The sequence below is a fragment of the Pezoporus flaviventris genome, unplaced genomic scaffold (assembly GCF_033815535.1).
Source record: "Pezoporus flaviventris isolate CSIRO_AGI_PZ_B2104156 unplaced genomic scaffold, CSIRO_AGI_Pfla_v1 ptg000468l, whole genome shotgun sequence".
Classification (NCBI taxonomy): Eukaryota; Metazoa; Chordata; class Aves; order Psittaciformes; family Psittacidae; genus Pezoporus; species Pezoporus flaviventris.
In genome coordinates, this window is record NW_026893015.1 from 228,067 (window position 1) to 245,172 (window position 17,106).

A 17,106-nucleotide genomic window follows, 5' to 3' on the forward strand; every position below is an offset into this window, starting at 1 on the left:
TTGATGAGAAAATGAACATGAGCCGGCTTCAGTGTGCGCTTGCAGCCCAGAAAGCAACCGTATCCTGGGCTGCATCAAAAGGAGCGTGACCAGCAGGTTGAAGGGGGTGATCCTCCCCTCCACACTGCTCTTGTGAGACCTCACCTGGAGTATTGTGTGCAGTTCTGGTGTCCTCAACATAAAAAGGACATGGAACTGTTGGAATAAGCCCAGATGAGGCCACAAGGATGATCAGGGAGTGAAGCACCTCCTGTCTGAAGATAGGCTGGGAACATTGGGGCTGTTCAGCCTGGAGAAGAGAAGGCTGTGTAGGGACCTCAGAGCAGCTTCAAGTGTCTGAAGGTAGCCTATAAGGGTGTCGGGGAGGGACTCTTCATTAGGGTTTGTAGTGATAGGACAAGGGTAACGGGTTAGAACTTAGACAGGGGAAGTTTAGATTGGATATAAGAAGGAAATTTTTTACTGTTAGGATGGTGAGGCACTGGAATGGGTTGCCCAAGGAAGTTGTGAATGCTCCATCCCTGGAAATGCTCAAGGCCGGGTTGGACAGAGCCTTGGGTGACATGGTTTAGTGTGAGGTGTCCCTGCCCATGGCAGGGGGAGTGGAACTAGATGATCTTAAGGTCCTTTCCAACACAAACTCTTCTATGATCTTTTCTATTCTATAAGCCTGTGACCCAGCTCTGCTGCAAACGTGGGGCTCTGTGCTGGGTTAACCTTGGCTGGGTGAAAAGTCCTCACTGAGCTGCTCTATCATTTCCTCTACTATGTAGAAGAAGAATACGACAAAAGGCTCCCGAGTTGAGGTAACCACATGGAGATCACTCACTGTTTTCCTGTGCCACCAGAACAGACTTTGCTTGGGGAAATTCATTTATCAAAATCAAAAGACAGAGTAGAATTATGAGAAAAACAAAAAAAAAAAGAAATTTTTTAAACAGATTCTCCCAGCCCTCCCCTACTGCAGGTTAAGCTCCCCTCCTGAAATACATACTCCCTCTCCCAGAATGACAAAGGGGGATGGAGAAAAAGCATTATGATCATTTCAACACTTGTTGCTTCTGCCACTCCTTCCTCTGAATAAAGTTAAATACATAATAACTTAAATAAACTTAAGTTAACTCCATAAACCCAGTACATCAGCTGGCAACCTTAGAAGAACAACTGGGACCCAGGACACCCACAGAGCTCACCCAACAGGAAAGGACAGGCCTGAAGACAGGCTTATCAAGCTGGCAGCAAGATGGGGAGGGACTGAATGCGATTGAAGGGGCAGCCCCTCACAGCCACCACAGCTCTAAAGCCCAGTCCAGCCTGACAGGGCTGTGATGACATGGGGCCCCCACTTCACAACGCACTTGCAAACCACACCTAATGAGTGCCACAGGATGACCTCACTCACACCACCCCACCTCTCAAGCACTTTGGTTGCAACTTCTGCCAAGTGTCCCAAAAAGCAGCACAAACACGAAGTATTTGGCCTTAAATTATTACACTTCAAAGCGGCCGCCAGGGCCAGATGGACACGTCCTCAGCAGGAGGACATGCAAAGGGAGTGTTCTGGGAAGGAAAACACAAACACAGCTCATGACTTGCCAGGCTGTGGCACGCACCAGCTGCTTGCTGACAAATGCTGCCATGCGCAAAGGCTGTCCCGCCTCTCAGGGACCAGCATAAAAGCCGGCCCAGAGCCTCTGTCCCTCACTCGCCTCTGCTGACGCCTTCTCCTGCGCGCTCAACAAGGTGAGCCTCAAGCCCCTTGCCCTCTGCTCCTGCCCCCCTGCCCCGGCTCTTCCAGCACGCTCTGCCCCAGCCTCAGCACCCCTCACACCTCCCCAGCCCCACAGCCCCACACCAGCCTCCCCAATGCCTCGCCCTCCCGCACCACAACCCCTCGCACCCCCACACACGCCGCTCTCCCCACACCCTCTCTTCCATTCTCTCCTCTCCTCTCCTCTCCTCTCCTCTCCTCTCCTCTCCTCTCCTCTCCTCTCCTCTCCTCTCCTCTCCTCTCCCCTGCCAGGGCCCCTCCACACCACAGACATGGCCTGCTACGACCTCTGCCGCCCCTGCGGACCCACCCCGCTGGCCAACAGCTGCAACGAGCCCTGTGTCAGGCAGTGCGAGGACTCCCGCGTCGTCATCCAGCCTTCCACCGTGCTGGTCACCCTGCCAGGACCCATCCTCAGCTCCTTCCCCCAGAGCACCGCCGTCGGATCCTCCTCATCCGCTGCCGTGGGCAACGTCCTCAGCGCCCAGGGAGTGCCCGTCTCCTCTGGGGGCTTCGGCTACGGCCTTGGCTACGGCTTCGGAGGTCTGGGCTGCTACGGCAGAGGAAGGGGATACAACATCTGCTAAGGGCCCTTGACAACACGCCTGAAACCACTCACATACATTCAAGAAGCAAAGACATGGACTGAGGATGCACGTCTGGGGTAATGCTGGCACAGCAGTTCAGCTTCCGCAGCTCCTTCCCTTGGGGCACAGAGCAAGCAGGGAAGGGGCCCGACCAGGCTGCCTGGTAACATGGCCCATGGATGTCTTCCTCTTCTCCAAATTCCTTCTCCGCACCACCCCATCTGCTGTGTGCAGTACTGTGTGCCCCACCAGCATCTTACAGGCTAATCAGCAGCGGGGGACCTTCAGTGGGTTTCTCCCCAGTCAAGACTGAAAGACCTCACTGCTCTGACAGAATCTACTGCATACAGAAGACCTCAGTGCATGGTCACCATACTTGCACCTCACCTCTCTTCCTCCTTATGCTTGTATATCTTCATGCTTTTGTCTCAATAAAGTTCTGCATCCCAACCTCTGACACCTCTTCCCCATTCTTCTACCATGGCTCTTCCAACTTCATGCAGCACAAAGTCAGGGCTCAACACGCCGTCAGTGTGATTGAAAAAGGCCACCAAAATTCTCCTGGGAAATATACCACCACAACCAACAAACACTGGCACCTGGGTTGCTTTCACAAGGTGACAGAGGTTTGAGCAAGTGCTGGCTCAAAGACAGTCTTGAACATGGCAACCCTCCCATGAGAACGCCTCTGACGGAGTCACCATAAACTCATGAGATCTTTCACGTGGAGTCCCAGGGCCACCCACACAGGAACTCATGGCCTGGTCCCCACTTGCTGGAATGACCCAGGCCATGGTCTCACCTTGCTGTGGGGTCCACAGATGCTGCCTTGGAGGTTCCCCAACCACCAGCCCCTCTTCCCTGCAGGCTCCAACACTGACCCACGCAGAAGGTCTCCTGACCATCATACTCCCTCCTGCAAAGTCTCTGGACCACCTCTGCAGGGGACCCCAAGCCACCATCCCTCTGCTCTGAGGTCACACAGAAAACACCAGTATGAGGTCACAGTCCTCCTCACCTTGGCTCAATGGGTCTCTGCACGACGCACTGTGGACAAGTGCAGGACCAAGTCTGTGACCAGCTCTGCGGCAAAGATGGGGCTCTGTGGTTGGTAGACTTTGGTTGGGCACCATGTGCTCACCGAGCTGCTCTATCACTCCTCTTCGTGAAGTGGACATGGGGACAGGAATACGACAAAAGGCTCCCGAACTAAGATAAGGACATGGAGATCACTCACAGGCAGGAGATCACTCCAGTGATAGCAAAACAGACTGCGCTGGGGAAATTAATTTAATTTATCAAAGTTAAATTAATTTTCAAAAAGTCAGAGTAGAATTAAGAGAAATAAAACCAAATCTTGAAACACCTTCCCCAAACCTTCTTCAAGGTTCTCCTTCCCTCATGAATTACATATTCCTTTCCCCAAACCTGCAAATGTGGATTTGAAATGGGGGTTGTAGTCAGTTCAACACACATTGTTGCTAATCCCCTTTGGTCCTCACACTCTTTCTTTTCTCCATCTTGGACTCCCAAGAGAAACAGCATTCCATGAACTTACTCAACGCGTGTTTTTCAAACAGGCTCTTTGAGACATGGGGGAAGCTTCTTGCAACTTTTAACAGAACCTTCTGAGGTGAACCCATCACAAGTACAACCTTACAAGCATAAAAAGGCACCATGACACCCTTAGAGCTCACCCAACAGGAAAGGACAGGCCTACAGACAGGATTAGTGATCTGGCAGCAAGTCAGGGCGGAACCTAATGCAATGGAAGGGGCAGCCTCTCAGAGCCAGCACAGCCCCAGGGCTGCAAGGACATGGGGCCCCCTCTTCACAACCCAGCCACAAACCACAGCCATGAGTGCCACTGGATGACATCAATGATGACACCCCCATCACTCCAATACTTTTGTTGCATGTTCTGCCAAACGCCCTGACATGCACCATCAACACCAAGCCTTTGGTCTCTAATACTTGAAAGCTGCTGCCAGAGCCTGAAGGACACGTCCTCAACAGGAGGACATGAACTTCCAGAATTCTTGGAAGGAAAACACAACCACAACTAATTGCTTGTGAGGATCTGACATGCACCAGCTGCTTACACAAACATGCTGTCATGCACAAACACTGTCTCAGCCCCCTCAGGCACTCCAGGACCAACATAAAAGCCGGCCCAGAGCCTCTGTCCCTCACTCGCCTCTGCTGACGCCTTCTCCTGCGCGCTCAACAAGGTGAGCCTCAAGCCCCTTGCCCTCTGCTCCTGCCCCCCTGCCCCAGCTCTTCCAGCACGCTCTGCCCCAGCCTCAGCACCCCTCACGCCTCCCCAGCCCCACAGCCCCACTCCAGCCTCCCCACTGCCTCGCCCTCCTGCACCACCGCCCCTCGCACCCCCACGCCCTCCGCTCTCCCCACACCCTCTCTTCCATTCTCTCCTCTCCCCTGCCAGGGCCCCTCCACACCACAGACATGGCCTGCTACGACCTCTGCCGCCCCTGCGGACCCACCCCGCTGGCCAACAGCTGCAACGAGCCCTGTGTCAGGCAGTGCGAGGACTCCCGCGTCGTCATCCAGCCTCCCGCCGTGCTGGTCACCCTGCCAGGACCCATCCTCAGCTCCTTCCCCCAGAGCACCGCCGTCGGATCCTCCTCATCCGCTGCCGTGGGCAACGTCCTCAGCGCCCAGGGAGTGCCCGTCTCCTCTGGGGGCTTCGGCTACGGCCTTGGCTACGGCTTCGGAGGCCTGGGCTGCTACGGAAGGGGAAGAGGCTGCAACATCTGCTAAGGGCCATTGACAGCACACATGAAACCACTCACATACATTCGAGAAGCAAAGACATGGACTGAAGATGCATGTCTCTGCTGGTTTTGATGAGTGGACCTGCCCACAACAGCTTCTAATCTCAAGGCACCAGGAGAGGAAGCAGGGCTGGGGGCCAGACCTGCCTCTTTGCATCATATCGCATAGATCCTCCTCTTTTTACACTTCTTCCTGTGCATCATTCCTTTGGTGATGTTCAGTACTTTCTGCTATTAAAAACATCTCAAAGGGCAGAAAACACTGGGGGAAACTTCAGGGATCTGCTCCTTCTGCAAAGTAGGAAGGCCTTGAAACTCTGGCATAGTCTTCTGCAAGCAGAAGACCTTGACAGATGGTCACTCTATTTGCACATCAGATCCTCTTTCTTCCACTTGGTGATTCTGACTTCTCAACCCTTTTTCCTCAATAAAGTCTTCCTGCATCCCAGCCTGAGAAGCCTCCTCTTCCTTTCTTTTACCAAGGATCATCCACCTTCACCAATCAAAAGTCAGGTCTCTACAGGCCACTAGGTTTGGTGGAAAAGGGCCACTACTCATCTCCTAGGATAAATGCCAGGACACCCAACAACAATACACAGTGGCAGGTGGAGGCCTTCGAGAATATGACACATGCCCATCCACTGGCTCAAAAAAATGATTTGATGTGATAACACTCCCCTCTGCATACCTTGACTACCAGCACACACTTGACTAACTCAGAGTTGGTAGCTAGAATGTCCACTACAGAAACTTTTCTTAGACATGGACAGTTGGGTTGTCAGTAGCTTCCACCTTGGAGAATTCACAGCCTCTTCCACTCATTGACTTTCCTTACACTAAAAAAGAATTTCCTTCTTTGCCCATGGAATTTCACCTTTTTTTCCCTTGTGCCCACAGCCTCTTGTCTTGCCACTAACCACAAGCCTCTGGGGCCAGCCCTTCAGCCACTTTGCAGTCCTCCTCACAGGGCTCTTTCACAACCCAGACTTTCTCTGCTTACAAGGAGCATGTAATGGGAGACAGTGACAAAGGCTTCCTTCAAGGACAGCTCAGCAATAGACACTGCTCTAACCTCTGCCAACACCCAGCGCCTTCAATGAGGAAGACACAGAGTTCGGTCAAGGACAATTTCCACTCTCAAAATCCACACCTAAACCACAGCCTGTCACCCTGACCTTGCAGGGCATGGCACTGCTCTCCAGGAAGGTTTCTTCCATCGCCTTCTGTGGGAGTGAGGTCAGGCTCAACAACCTCTACTTTCTAAGAATGTACCTCCAGATCTTCTTGACAACGAGGGGCATGAGTTCTCCCCCAGCCTACTGGAACTGCTCCCAGGCACCACAACTTGCTCCAGGAGCTCCATGTCTCTCTTCTACTGCAGAGCCCAAAATTCAACCCAGAACTCCAGCTGATGCTCACCAGGGATTAGTAGAGTGTCCATTCCACCCCTGGATGCAGGGTGAGATACCTACTCTCCAAATTCCTTCTCTTCACTTCTCATTCTGATTTAGTCCACTTCAAACACTATCTCACAGCCTAAACCTCACTGGGAATCTCTAGTGTACTGCTCCCTCTGTGGGACACAAAAACCTCAGGATTCAGGCAACACCTGCTACACACAGGGGACCCAGCTGATGGTTGCCCTACTTTTACGTTACACTGTTTCCCTTGGCTCTCCTGCCTTTTCACCATTTTCTTCATCAATAAACTTCTCCTGCATCCAAGCCTCACCCAGTGCTCAACCAACCACGAGCAGCACCAAGCTAGGGCTCAATAGGCCACCAAGTTGGAGGAAAAGATCCACCAGACCACAGTAATGTATTAATTCCCCTGCAAAACCCTCCTGTGGGCTTCCAGCCCAGACACCAGCTCTTCCCTTGCCATAAACCTTGGAAATGCTAATGCACTTCTACCCACACCTCTGACCCACGCTCCCCATGGCAGCACACACTTCATCAAGTCTCTTTCCAAGCACAGCTACCTGGCCGTGGCCAACTTCCTCGGGGCCCACGGAGTGCCCGTCTCATCTGGGGGCTTTGGTTATGGCCCCGGCTATGGCTTTTGAGGCCTGGGCTGCTATGGAGGCAGAAGAGTGTTTGACATCTGCTAAGGACTCTCAAGAGCACCTTGTTAGAAACCACCTACACCATAGAAGACACAGCATATAAACAGAAGCAATAAACGTCTCCCTTATCCAAGCCTTACACGCATCCTCTTCTTTTCTTCTCCCAAGGCTCATCCAACATCACCCAGCACAAAGCTAGGGCTCAACAGGCCATCAAGTTGGTATTAAATGCCCTGCAAAACACTCCTGTGGGCTTTCAGCCCAGACACCAACTCTCCCCTTGTCAAAAACCTTGGAAATGCTAATGCACTTCTACCCACACCTCTGACACAAGCACTCCATGGCAACACACGCTTCACCAACTCTCTTTCCAAGCACAGCAACCTGGGCATAACAACACTCAGAATTATAGCAAAGAGAATCATTGAGTGCACAAGGGAACTCTGGGGATCATCTCTTTCGGGACAGCCTCCTCAAGAATGTTCAGCAAGAACACGCTGTCAAAGATGTCCAGTCAGGTTTTCAGTATCTCCAAGGATGGAGAATCCAAAACCTCCCTGCACAACCACTGCCACTGCTTGACCACAATCACACCGAAAAAGTGTTGCCTTCTCTTTCAGGGAAAAAGGAACATCTTTACAGCTCCCACCATGCCCTGGACATGGCACTGATGAGAACATTCTCTCTCCCTTGTCTTCAATTCCTCCCACTCAGGATATACACACATTGATGACATCTGCCCTGGGCAGCCTTGCCTCCTACCTGAAAAAAACCCTCCCACCTCTCTAAGCCTCTCCTCATAGCAAGGATCTTCCACTCCCTACAGCATCTTGGTGGTCCTGTATTGGACTGCCTCCACCACATCCATGTGCTTCTTCTAGGGAGAAAACTTCTACTGGACTTAGGCCTCCACACAAAGCCTCACTAGCATTGAAGAGATCAAGAACCACCCCCCACAACACCAATCTGCTAGCAAATCTATTCCCAATCCTGAGATGTAGAATCTTGGCGTGTTTTGCTGCAAGGGTGCATTGCTGCACCATCCTGAGCTTGTTCTCCACCAGCCCCACAAAGCTCTACTCAAAAAAAGCTGATTTCCAGCATCTCAGGCTCTAGTACGTTCTGACAACAGGAGCCATTCCTCCCTACAGGGAAAATTTTACATTTCTTCCTGTTGAACTTCAGGAGATTCCTATCTGCCCATCCTCCAGCACCTCCCGTTCCCTCTACATCATGGCACAACCATCCAGCATCTCAGTCTCTCTCCACATTTTGCATCATCTCTAAACCTGCTGAGAGAGCACTCAAGCCAACTGCCCACAAACACAGGTGACCCCACACCCCATGACCATGCAAGGGGAGAAAGCATCAAAGGCTTTGCACAAATACTGAGGTAAACAACAGAACAGCACTCTCCTTGTCCACAAAACTCATCATTTCAAAGTAGAACACCCTTACAAAGGTGGTCTCCTTACAAGGTGCCCCACATCAAGCACTTCAGCAAACCAGAGGCCAGGCTGCGCACGTGCCACTCATAAAAGAGGGTAGAGCTACGACTGGGCCAACACAAACTTCTGGACGGATTGGAAGTGCTCCCCACATCACAGGAATAACCAGATCTCAAGCAGAGTTTCCAGGAGCACAGCCTGCTGTTGCAAACTGCCCTCCCCTGACACGGCTACGAGGACACGGGAAACCTCTTCACAAGGCACCCACAAATCACAGCACAAAAGTGGTAAGAGATGATCTCACTCACAGACACCTACCTCTTCAATGCTTTGGTTGCATGTTCTGCCAAGTGTCACGAAATGCGCAGCCAACACCAAGATTTTGGCCTTTAATATTTGCACTTAAAAGCTGCCGCCAGGGCCAGATGGACACGTCTTCAAGAGGAGGACATGCAAAGGGAGCACTGTGGGAAGGAGAACACGCCCCAGCTCATGACTTGCCAGGCTGTGGCACGCACCAGCTGCTTGCTGACAAATGCTGCCATGCGCAAAGGCTGTCCCGCCCCTCGGGGACCAGCATAAAAGCCGGACCAGAGCCTCTGTCCCTCACTCGCTTCTACTGACGCCTTCTCCTGCGCGCTCAACAAGGTGAGCCTCAAGCCCCTTGCCCTCTGCTCCTGACCCCCTGCCCCGGCTCTTCCAGCACGCTCTGCCCCAGCCTCAGCATCCCTTCACACCTCCCCAGCCCCACAGTCCCACACCAGCCTCCCCACTGCCTCGCCCTCCTGCACCACCGCACCTCGCACTACCATGCCCTCTGCTCTCCCCACACCCTTTCTTCTCTCCTCTCCTCTCCTCTCCCCTGCCAGGGCCCCTCCACACCACAGACATGGCCTGCTACGACCTCTGCCGCCCCTGCGGACCCACCCCGCTGGCCAACAGCTGCAACGAGCCCTGTGTCAGGCAGTGCGAGGACTCCCGCGTCGTCATCCAGCCTCCCGCCGTGCTGGTCGCCCTGCCAGGACCCATCCTCAGCTCCTTCCCCCAGAGCACCGCCGTCGGATCCTCCTCATCCGCTGCCGTGGGCAACGTCCTCAGCGCCCAGGGAGTGCCCGTCTCCTCTGGGGGCTTCGGCTACGGCCTTGGCTACGGCTTCGGAGGCCTGGGCTGCTACGGCGGTGGAAGAGGCTGCAACATCTGCTAAGGGCCATTGACAACACACATGAAACCAGCCACCCACACCATGGAAGCCATGGCAACGATTGAGGATGCATGTCCAGGCTATTCCTGATACATATATCTGCTGTCCACAGCTCCTCCTCTCAATGCACCAAGAAAGCAAGCAGGGCAGGGGCCTGCCCCGGCTGTCTGTCACCATCACCCACGGACCTCCTCCTTTTCCTCCAATTCCTTCTCCTCATCACTCCATCTGCTATGTCAGGTACTCTCTGTCACAACCAGCATCTCACAAGCTAAGAAAGATTATGGGGACCTTTAGTGGGCTCCTCCCAGTTCAGGACAGGAAGACCTCAGTGCTCTGACAACATGTCCTTCAAACAGAGAACCTCAGTGAATGGTCATCCTACTCACACCCTAGACCAGCTCTCTACCACCTTATGCTTTTATATCTTCATTCTTTTGCCTCAATAAAGTTCTTCTGCATCCCAGACTGTGACTTTTCCTCCTCCTTATTTCTACCAAGGCTCTTCCAACTTCACACAGCACAAAGCCAGGCCATTGGGGGTTGGATAAGGACCTCGAGGTCTCAGGCATCAAATATGCCACCACAACCAGCAACAACACAGGCTGACATGTGGAGGTCTTCCAGAATGTGACACAAGCCCATCACTGGCTCAAACAATTCATTTGGTAACGCTCCCCTGTGCGTGCCTCTGATGAAGTGCCCCTGTGCCACCACATACTTGACCAACTCTCCTCCCCAGCATGGCTCTCCAGCCCTCCCAGCAAACAGAATCACACAACCATTCAGTGTGGCAGAAACCTTCAGATAGCAGCTGCTTCACCCCCTCTGACGCAGCAGGGCCAGTTATAGCAGCTTGTCCTAAACATGCCCAGTTGGGTTTTCAGTAGATGCCACCAGGAGACCCCACAACCTCTTCCACCAATTGACCATCCTCACATGGAAAAAGGCCAATGCAAATTTGGCAATTCCTTCTTTGCCCATGGAATTCCATCTGTTTTCCCTTCTGGCCACGGCCTGATCACAAGCCTCTGGGCTCAGCCCTTCAGCCACTTTGCAGCCCTCCTCACTCGGCCCTTACACAGCCCAGGCTTTCTCCAATTCTCTAGGAACGTGTAATGGGAGACAGTGACAAAAGGTTTCTTTCAAGTACAGCTCAACAACAGACACTGCTCAGCCTCTCTCCAAATCCCACTAGCTTCAACAGAGAAGACAGAGGTCAGTCAAGCACAATTTACCCTCTCAAAATCCACATCTAAAACCACAGCCCATCACCTTGACCTTGCTGGTCATAGCACTGCTTTCCAGGAAGGTTTCTTATGCACCTCCATGTATCTCTTCCACTGAGGAACCCAAAACTGGACACAGAACTCCAGGTGATGCCTCACCAGGGACCAGAAGAATATCCATTCCTTCTCTTGCTAGGAAGACCATGAGTATCCCATGCAGGGTGTCCGGGTCACCACCCTCCTTTTCATGCAGTCCTTCCCTGATCCAGGTGTGGGGTTGGTGTTGCACTGACCACATGGCTGATTGGTCCCCATTCCAAACATACCAGCGCTCCCAGGCCATGGTCTCACCTTGCTATAGGATCCACAAATGATGCCTTGGAGGTTCTGCAGCCACCAGCCCCTCTTCACTGCACGACCCAACAGTAACCCACACAGGGGATCTCCTGACCAACGTCCTCCCTGCTGCAGGATGTCTGGACCACCTCTGCAGGCGACCCAAACTTACCATGATTCTGCTCTGAGGTCATACCGACAGTCCCCACTGTGAGGTCACAATGCTCCTCACCTTGGCCTACAGAGGCCCTGCAGGGGGCACTGGGACAAGTGCAGGACCAAGCCTGTGACCCAGCCCTGACGTGAAGATGGGGCTCTCTGTGGTGTTGACCTTGGCTGGGCACCAAGTGCTCTCTGAGCTGCTCTATCACTCCTTTTCCTTAACTGGATGAGAGGAAGAGTATATGACAAAAGGCTCCAGAGTCAAAATAAGGACATGGAGAACACTCTTAGGTTTTCGATGGCGACAAAACACCCCTGACTCAGGGAAATTAAGTTATCAAAATCAAAAGTCAGTAGAATTCTGAGAAATGAAAACAAATCTGAAAACACCTTCCCCCTCTCCCTCCCTTCTTTAGGTTCAACTTCCCTCCTGAAGTACATATTCCCTTGCCCAAAATAGCACAAAGGGATGAGGAATTGGGGATTGTGATCAGTTGAACAGATATTGTCGCTTCTCCTCTTTCCTTCTCACACTCTTCTCGTGCTTCATCCCGGGGTCCCTTAATGGGAAATGGTCCTCCCTTAACTTATGGAACAGATAATCCCAACAGGCTCTACCAGACATGGGGGAAGTTTCAGACCTCTTCTCATAAAGCCACATTGGCAACCCTATGCCTACATAACACTTTCCACAGAAACACACCACTCCAAGGGACAACCTTTGAGCACAAAGGGCACCAAGACACCCACAGAGCTCACCCCACAGGAAAGGACAGGCCTACAGACAGGCTTAGAGACCAGGCAGCAATGTGGAGAGGGACCAAATCTGATGGAAGGAGCAGCCCCACACGGCCAGCACATCTCCAAAGCCCACACCAGCCTGACAGGGCTGCCACGACTTGGGGCTCCTCATCACAACGCATCCGCAAACCACACCACACGAATGCCAAGAGATGACATCACTGATGTCACCCCACCTCTCCAAAGCTCAGTTTCCATGTTTTGCACAATCTGACACACACCATCAACACCAAGCTTTTGACCTGTCACACTCCACTAAAAAGTTGCCGCCAGGACCAGAAGGACATGTCCTCAAGAGGAGGACATGAAATTGCAGAATTCTTGAAAGGAAAACACAACCACAACGAATTGCTTGTGAGGATCTGACATGCACCAGGTGCTTGCACAAACATGCTGTCATGCACAAAGACAGTCTCAGCCCCCTCGGGCACTCCAGGACCAGCATAAAAGCCGACCCAGAGCCTCTGTCCCTCACTCGCCTCTGCTGACGCCTTCTCCTGCGCGCTCAACAAGGTGAGCCTCACACACCTTGCCCTCTGCTCCTGCCCCCCTGCCCCGGCTCTTCCAGCACGCTCTGCCCCAGCCTCAGCACCCCTCACGCCTCCCCAGCCCCACAGCCCCACACCAGTCTCCCCACTGCCTCGCCCTCCTGCACCACCGCCCCTCGCACCCCCACGCCCTCCGCTCTCCCCACACCCTCTCTTCCATCTTCTCCTCTCCTCTCCCCTGCCAGGGCCCCTCCACACCACAGACATGGCCTGCTACGACCTCTGCCGCCCCTGCGGACCCACCCCGCTGGCCAACAGCTGCAACGAGCCCTGTGTCAGGCAGTGCGAGGACTCCCGCGTCGTCATCCAGCCTTCCACCGTGCTGGTCACCCTGCCAGGACCCATCCTCAGCTCCTTCCCCCAGAGCACCGCCGTCGGATCCTCCTCATCCGCTGCCGTGGGCAACGTCCTCAGCGCCCAGGGAGTGCCCGTCTCCTCTGGGGGCTTCGGCTACGGCCTTGGCTACGGCTATGGAGGCCTGGGCTACGGCTTTGGAGGCCTGGGCTGCTACAGCAGAGGAAGGGGATACAACATCTGCTAAGGGCCATTGACAACACACCTGAAGCCAGCCACCGAAACCCTCAAAGCCATGGCAAGGTCTGAGGATGCAGTTCTGGGCAGTTCCTGACATGGGGACCTCCTGTCCACAGCTCCCCGTCTCGAGCCACCAAGAGAAGAAACAGCGCATGGGGCCTGCCCAGGATGCCTGAAAATATTGCCCCTGCACCTCCTCCTGTTGTACTACTTCCTTCTTGGCATCATCTCTTTGCCTGTGTCCACGACTCTCTGCTGCAAACCCCTTCTAACAAGTCAAAGAATATGGGGGACCTCTGCTATGCTGCTTGCGCTGCAGGGCAGGAAGAACTGCAAGCAGAACTCTTCTGCTCATGGTTGCACTCCTTGCACCTCAGACTGTCTCACTTCCACTTGGTGCTTTTGCTGCTCTTACATTTTCATTCTTTTGTCTAAATAAAGTTTCCAGCATCCCAGCCCGAGTCTCCTCAGAATCACTTTCAACAGCAGGAACCTCTCCAGAGGAGCTGACTTAATCCCTTTTCATGAACAGGACAACTAGAGCTGCAGGTGTGGGACCATGGCCAGTTGGGTTTTCAGTAGCTCACAGCACAGAGACTCCACCACCTCTTCCACTCTTTGCCCTTCCACACAGGTAAAAAGGCTTGCCTGGTTTGCCCATGCAATCCCATCTCTTTCCCCTTGTACCCAGGGCAGCCTCTTCTGCATGTGCACACCAGCGACAAGAGCTGGGTTCCCACCACTTCTTTCCCTGCCATCAGCGGCTTTACTCCCATTGATGATGGGCACCCTGCACATCCTCCTCTCTTGGGTGGTTCACTTCTCAACCTCTTCTCTATGAAAGATGATGCAGACCCTCCAGTCTCTTGGTGACCCTGCACTGCTCCTGCTCCAGAAAGTCCAAGTCCTTCCTCACTGGGGTACCAAGAAATGAATCCCACATGGCATTCTCCTCAACATTTCTGACAAGCAAGGGATGCTGCCCTCCCCTTACCCACTGCAGCACCACTGAATGAAGCCCTGGAGACTGGTGGACCCTTTTCTTACAAGGGTAGGTTGTCATCTCATGGTCCGTTTCTGCTCCACTAGGACCACAACGTCATTCTCTCCTAAGACGGTTTCTAACCCATTGGTCCCACAGATATTCCTGCTACACGGGGTCACTTCTCCCCACAAACAAGACTTGGCATCTGCCCTGGCTGAACTCTTGTCCTTCACAACATCCTCCTGGACAAGTTGTTCAAATGTGACATGAGCAGGTACACCATACGTTGGATAAAGAACTGCTGAAGAGCAGGGCTGAAAGTCTCAAAGTGAATGGAGCTAGATGTGCTTTGTGAAGGGTCACCTGCAATATTCCCCAGGGATCCATTCCAGGGTCATTTCTGGACAATATTTTTATCACACCTCTACAGGCAGCAGTTGAATGCACTGTTCACAAGCTTGCTGATGGGACTGGGAGTTGCTGTTGATTCTCTTGAAGGACAAGAGGTCTTGCAGAAGGATCTAGATAGGTTGCAGCATTGGGCAACCATCAATGGCATGAAATGTAAGAAGCACAAATGCTGGATTCTGCGCCTGGGATGGAGCGATGCTGGACACAAGCACAGCCTGGGAGAGGAGTTCCTGGAAAGCAGCCCTGCAGAAAGGCACCTGGGGGTGCTGCCTGGCAGCAGGTTCAATAGGAGTCAGCAGTGTGCCCTGGCAGACAAGGGGGCAAACCGCATCCTTGGTCATAAGTACACTATGAGAACACTCAGATGTTGTACGTTATGAGTTGTCTGCTGAAGAAGAGGATTTACGTCTTAACCTACACTGGGCAAAAATGAGTACAGCCCCGGTTTCTTGTGTCTTCACTGGATTTCATTATGACCTCAGAACAGAGAGTTGAAATAACTGAAGAGGTTGTCCTGTAAATCTAAGAAACATAAATGGAGCCTAACACTGGGCACAGATCAGGCTGTCCAGGCTCTAGTGTGCCACATCCACTCTCTTGATTTTCACACTGATACAAAGGGATGAGCTCTATTTCAGCCGTCAGGAAGCACTGCAAGAAACCCACAAAGCACAGACACGAGTGCCACAGGATGTCATCAATGATGACACCCCCATTACTCCAATACTTTTGTTGCATGTTCTGCCAAATGCCCTGACATGCACCATCAACACCAAGCCTTTGGTCTCTAATACTTGAAAGCTGCCGCCAGGGCCAGAAGGACACGTCCTCAACAGGAGGACAATAAATTGCAGAATTGCAATAGGGAAAACACAACCACAACTAATTGCTTGCACATGTTTGACATGCACCAGCTGCTTGCACAAACATGCTGTCATGCACAAAGACTGTCTCAGCCCCCTCAGGCACTGCAGGACCAGCATAAAAGCCGGCCCAGAGCCTCCGTCCCTCACTCGCCTCTGCTGACGCCTTCTCCTGCGTGCTCAACAAGGTGAGCCTCAAGCACCTTGCCCTCTGCTCCTGCCCCCCTGCCCTGGCTCTTCCAGCACGCTCTGCCCCAGCCTCAGCACCCCTCATGCCTCCACAGCACCACAGACCCACAGCCCCACACCAGCCTCCCCACAGCCTGTGTTGCCTAGTAACATGCCCCATGGACCTCCTCATCTCACTTCCTTCTGTGCGTCAACCATCTGCTATGTCCAGTACTGCGAGCCACAAACAGCATCTCACAAGCTAAGAAAGATTCAGGGGACCTTTAGTGGGGTCTTCCCAATTCATGGCAGCAAGACCACAGTGCTCTGTCAAAATCCACTGTAAACAGGAAACCTCAGTGGATGGTTGTCCTACTTGCACCTTAGACCCGCTCTCTACCACCTTATGGTTTCACATTTTCACTCTCGTCACAATAAAGTTCTTCTGCATTCAAGCCCTTGACGCCTCTTCTCCTATTCTTTTACCATGGCTCTTCCAGCTTCATGCAGCACAAAGCCAGAGTTCAACAGGCCATTGGGGTGAGTGAACAAGGGCCACAAAGATTTCCCTATGAAATATGCCACCACAAGCAAACCGACCCATGGAAGCCTTTCAGAACATGATGCAAGCCCATTACTGTCTCAAAGAAAGCACTGAACATGACATTGCTCCCATGTGCACGACTTTTATGGAGTCACCCAGGCTCATGAGAACATTTGGATAGAGTAACAGGGCCAACCACAAAGGAACTCATGTCTCTGACACTGACTGCTGCGAGGACCAATGGTATCCCATGCAGAGTGCACTGGTCTCCACTCTCCTGCTCTGGGATCCTCTTCTGAGTCAGGTGTGTTTTCCTGTTACACTGACTTTCTGGCTGCCTTTTCCCCATTCCGGCCATGTCAGAGTCCCCAGGCCATGGTCTCACCTTGCTATGGGGTCCACAAATGATGCCTTGGTGAGGTGCTTATGTGGCCACCAGCCCCTCGTCACTGCAGGCCCAACAGTGCAGGGGGTCTCTGGACGGATCATCCTCCCTGCTGCTCTGTTTCTGGAGCAAATCTGCAGGGGACCCAAAGCCAGGATCCCTCTGTTCTCAGGTCACACAGAAAGCCCCCAGGGTGAAGTCACAATCCTCCTTACATAGGCTCAATGGAGCCCTGCAGGGGGCACTCGGAGCAAGGTGCAGAAATAAGCCTGT

The 17,106-nt window shown here is 52.9% G+C and overlaps 4 protein-coding genes across 4 annotated transcripts; all 4 read left to right on the top strand.

Annotated features, from left to right (window-relative positions):
- The first annotated feature begins 2,022 nt into the window (after positions 1-2,022).
- Positions 2,023-2,358, top strand: LOC133263803 (feather keratin 1-like). Its single transcript, XM_061443672.1, has one exon. The coding sequence runs from the start codon at positions 2,044-2,046 to the stop codon at positions 2,356-2,358; it is 315 nt and encodes a 104-aa protein (XP_061299656.1). The 5' UTR covers positions 2,023-2,043.
- A 2,085-nt stretch (positions 2,359-4,443) lies between these two features.
- On the top strand, positions 4,444-5,139 carry LOC133263817 (feather keratin 1-like). The gene is made up of 2 exons (XM_061443686.1): positions 4,444-4,573; positions 4,793-5,139. Exons 1-2 carry the CDS (start codon positions 4,444-4,446, stop codon positions 5,137-5,139), a joined length of 477 nt encoding a protein of 158 aa, XP_061299670.1.
- A 4,416-nt stretch (positions 5,140-9,555) lies between these two features.
- LOC133263808 (feather keratin 1-like) lies at positions 9,556-9,870 on the top strand. Its single transcript, XM_061443677.1, has one exon. It carries the CDS (start codon positions 9,556-9,558, stop codon positions 9,868-9,870), a length of 315 nt encoding a protein of 104 aa, XP_061299661.1.
- Positions 9,871-12,762: 2,892 nt separating this feature from the next.
- Positions 12,763-13,484, top strand: LOC133263818 (feather keratin 1-like). The gene is made up of 2 exons (XM_061443687.1): positions 12,763-12,892; positions 13,117-13,484. The coding sequence occupies exons 1-2, from the start codon at positions 12,763-12,765 to the stop codon at positions 13,482-13,484; spliced, it is 498 nt and encodes a 165-aa protein (XP_061299671.1).
- Positions 13,485-17,106: the final 3,622 nt, after the last annotated feature.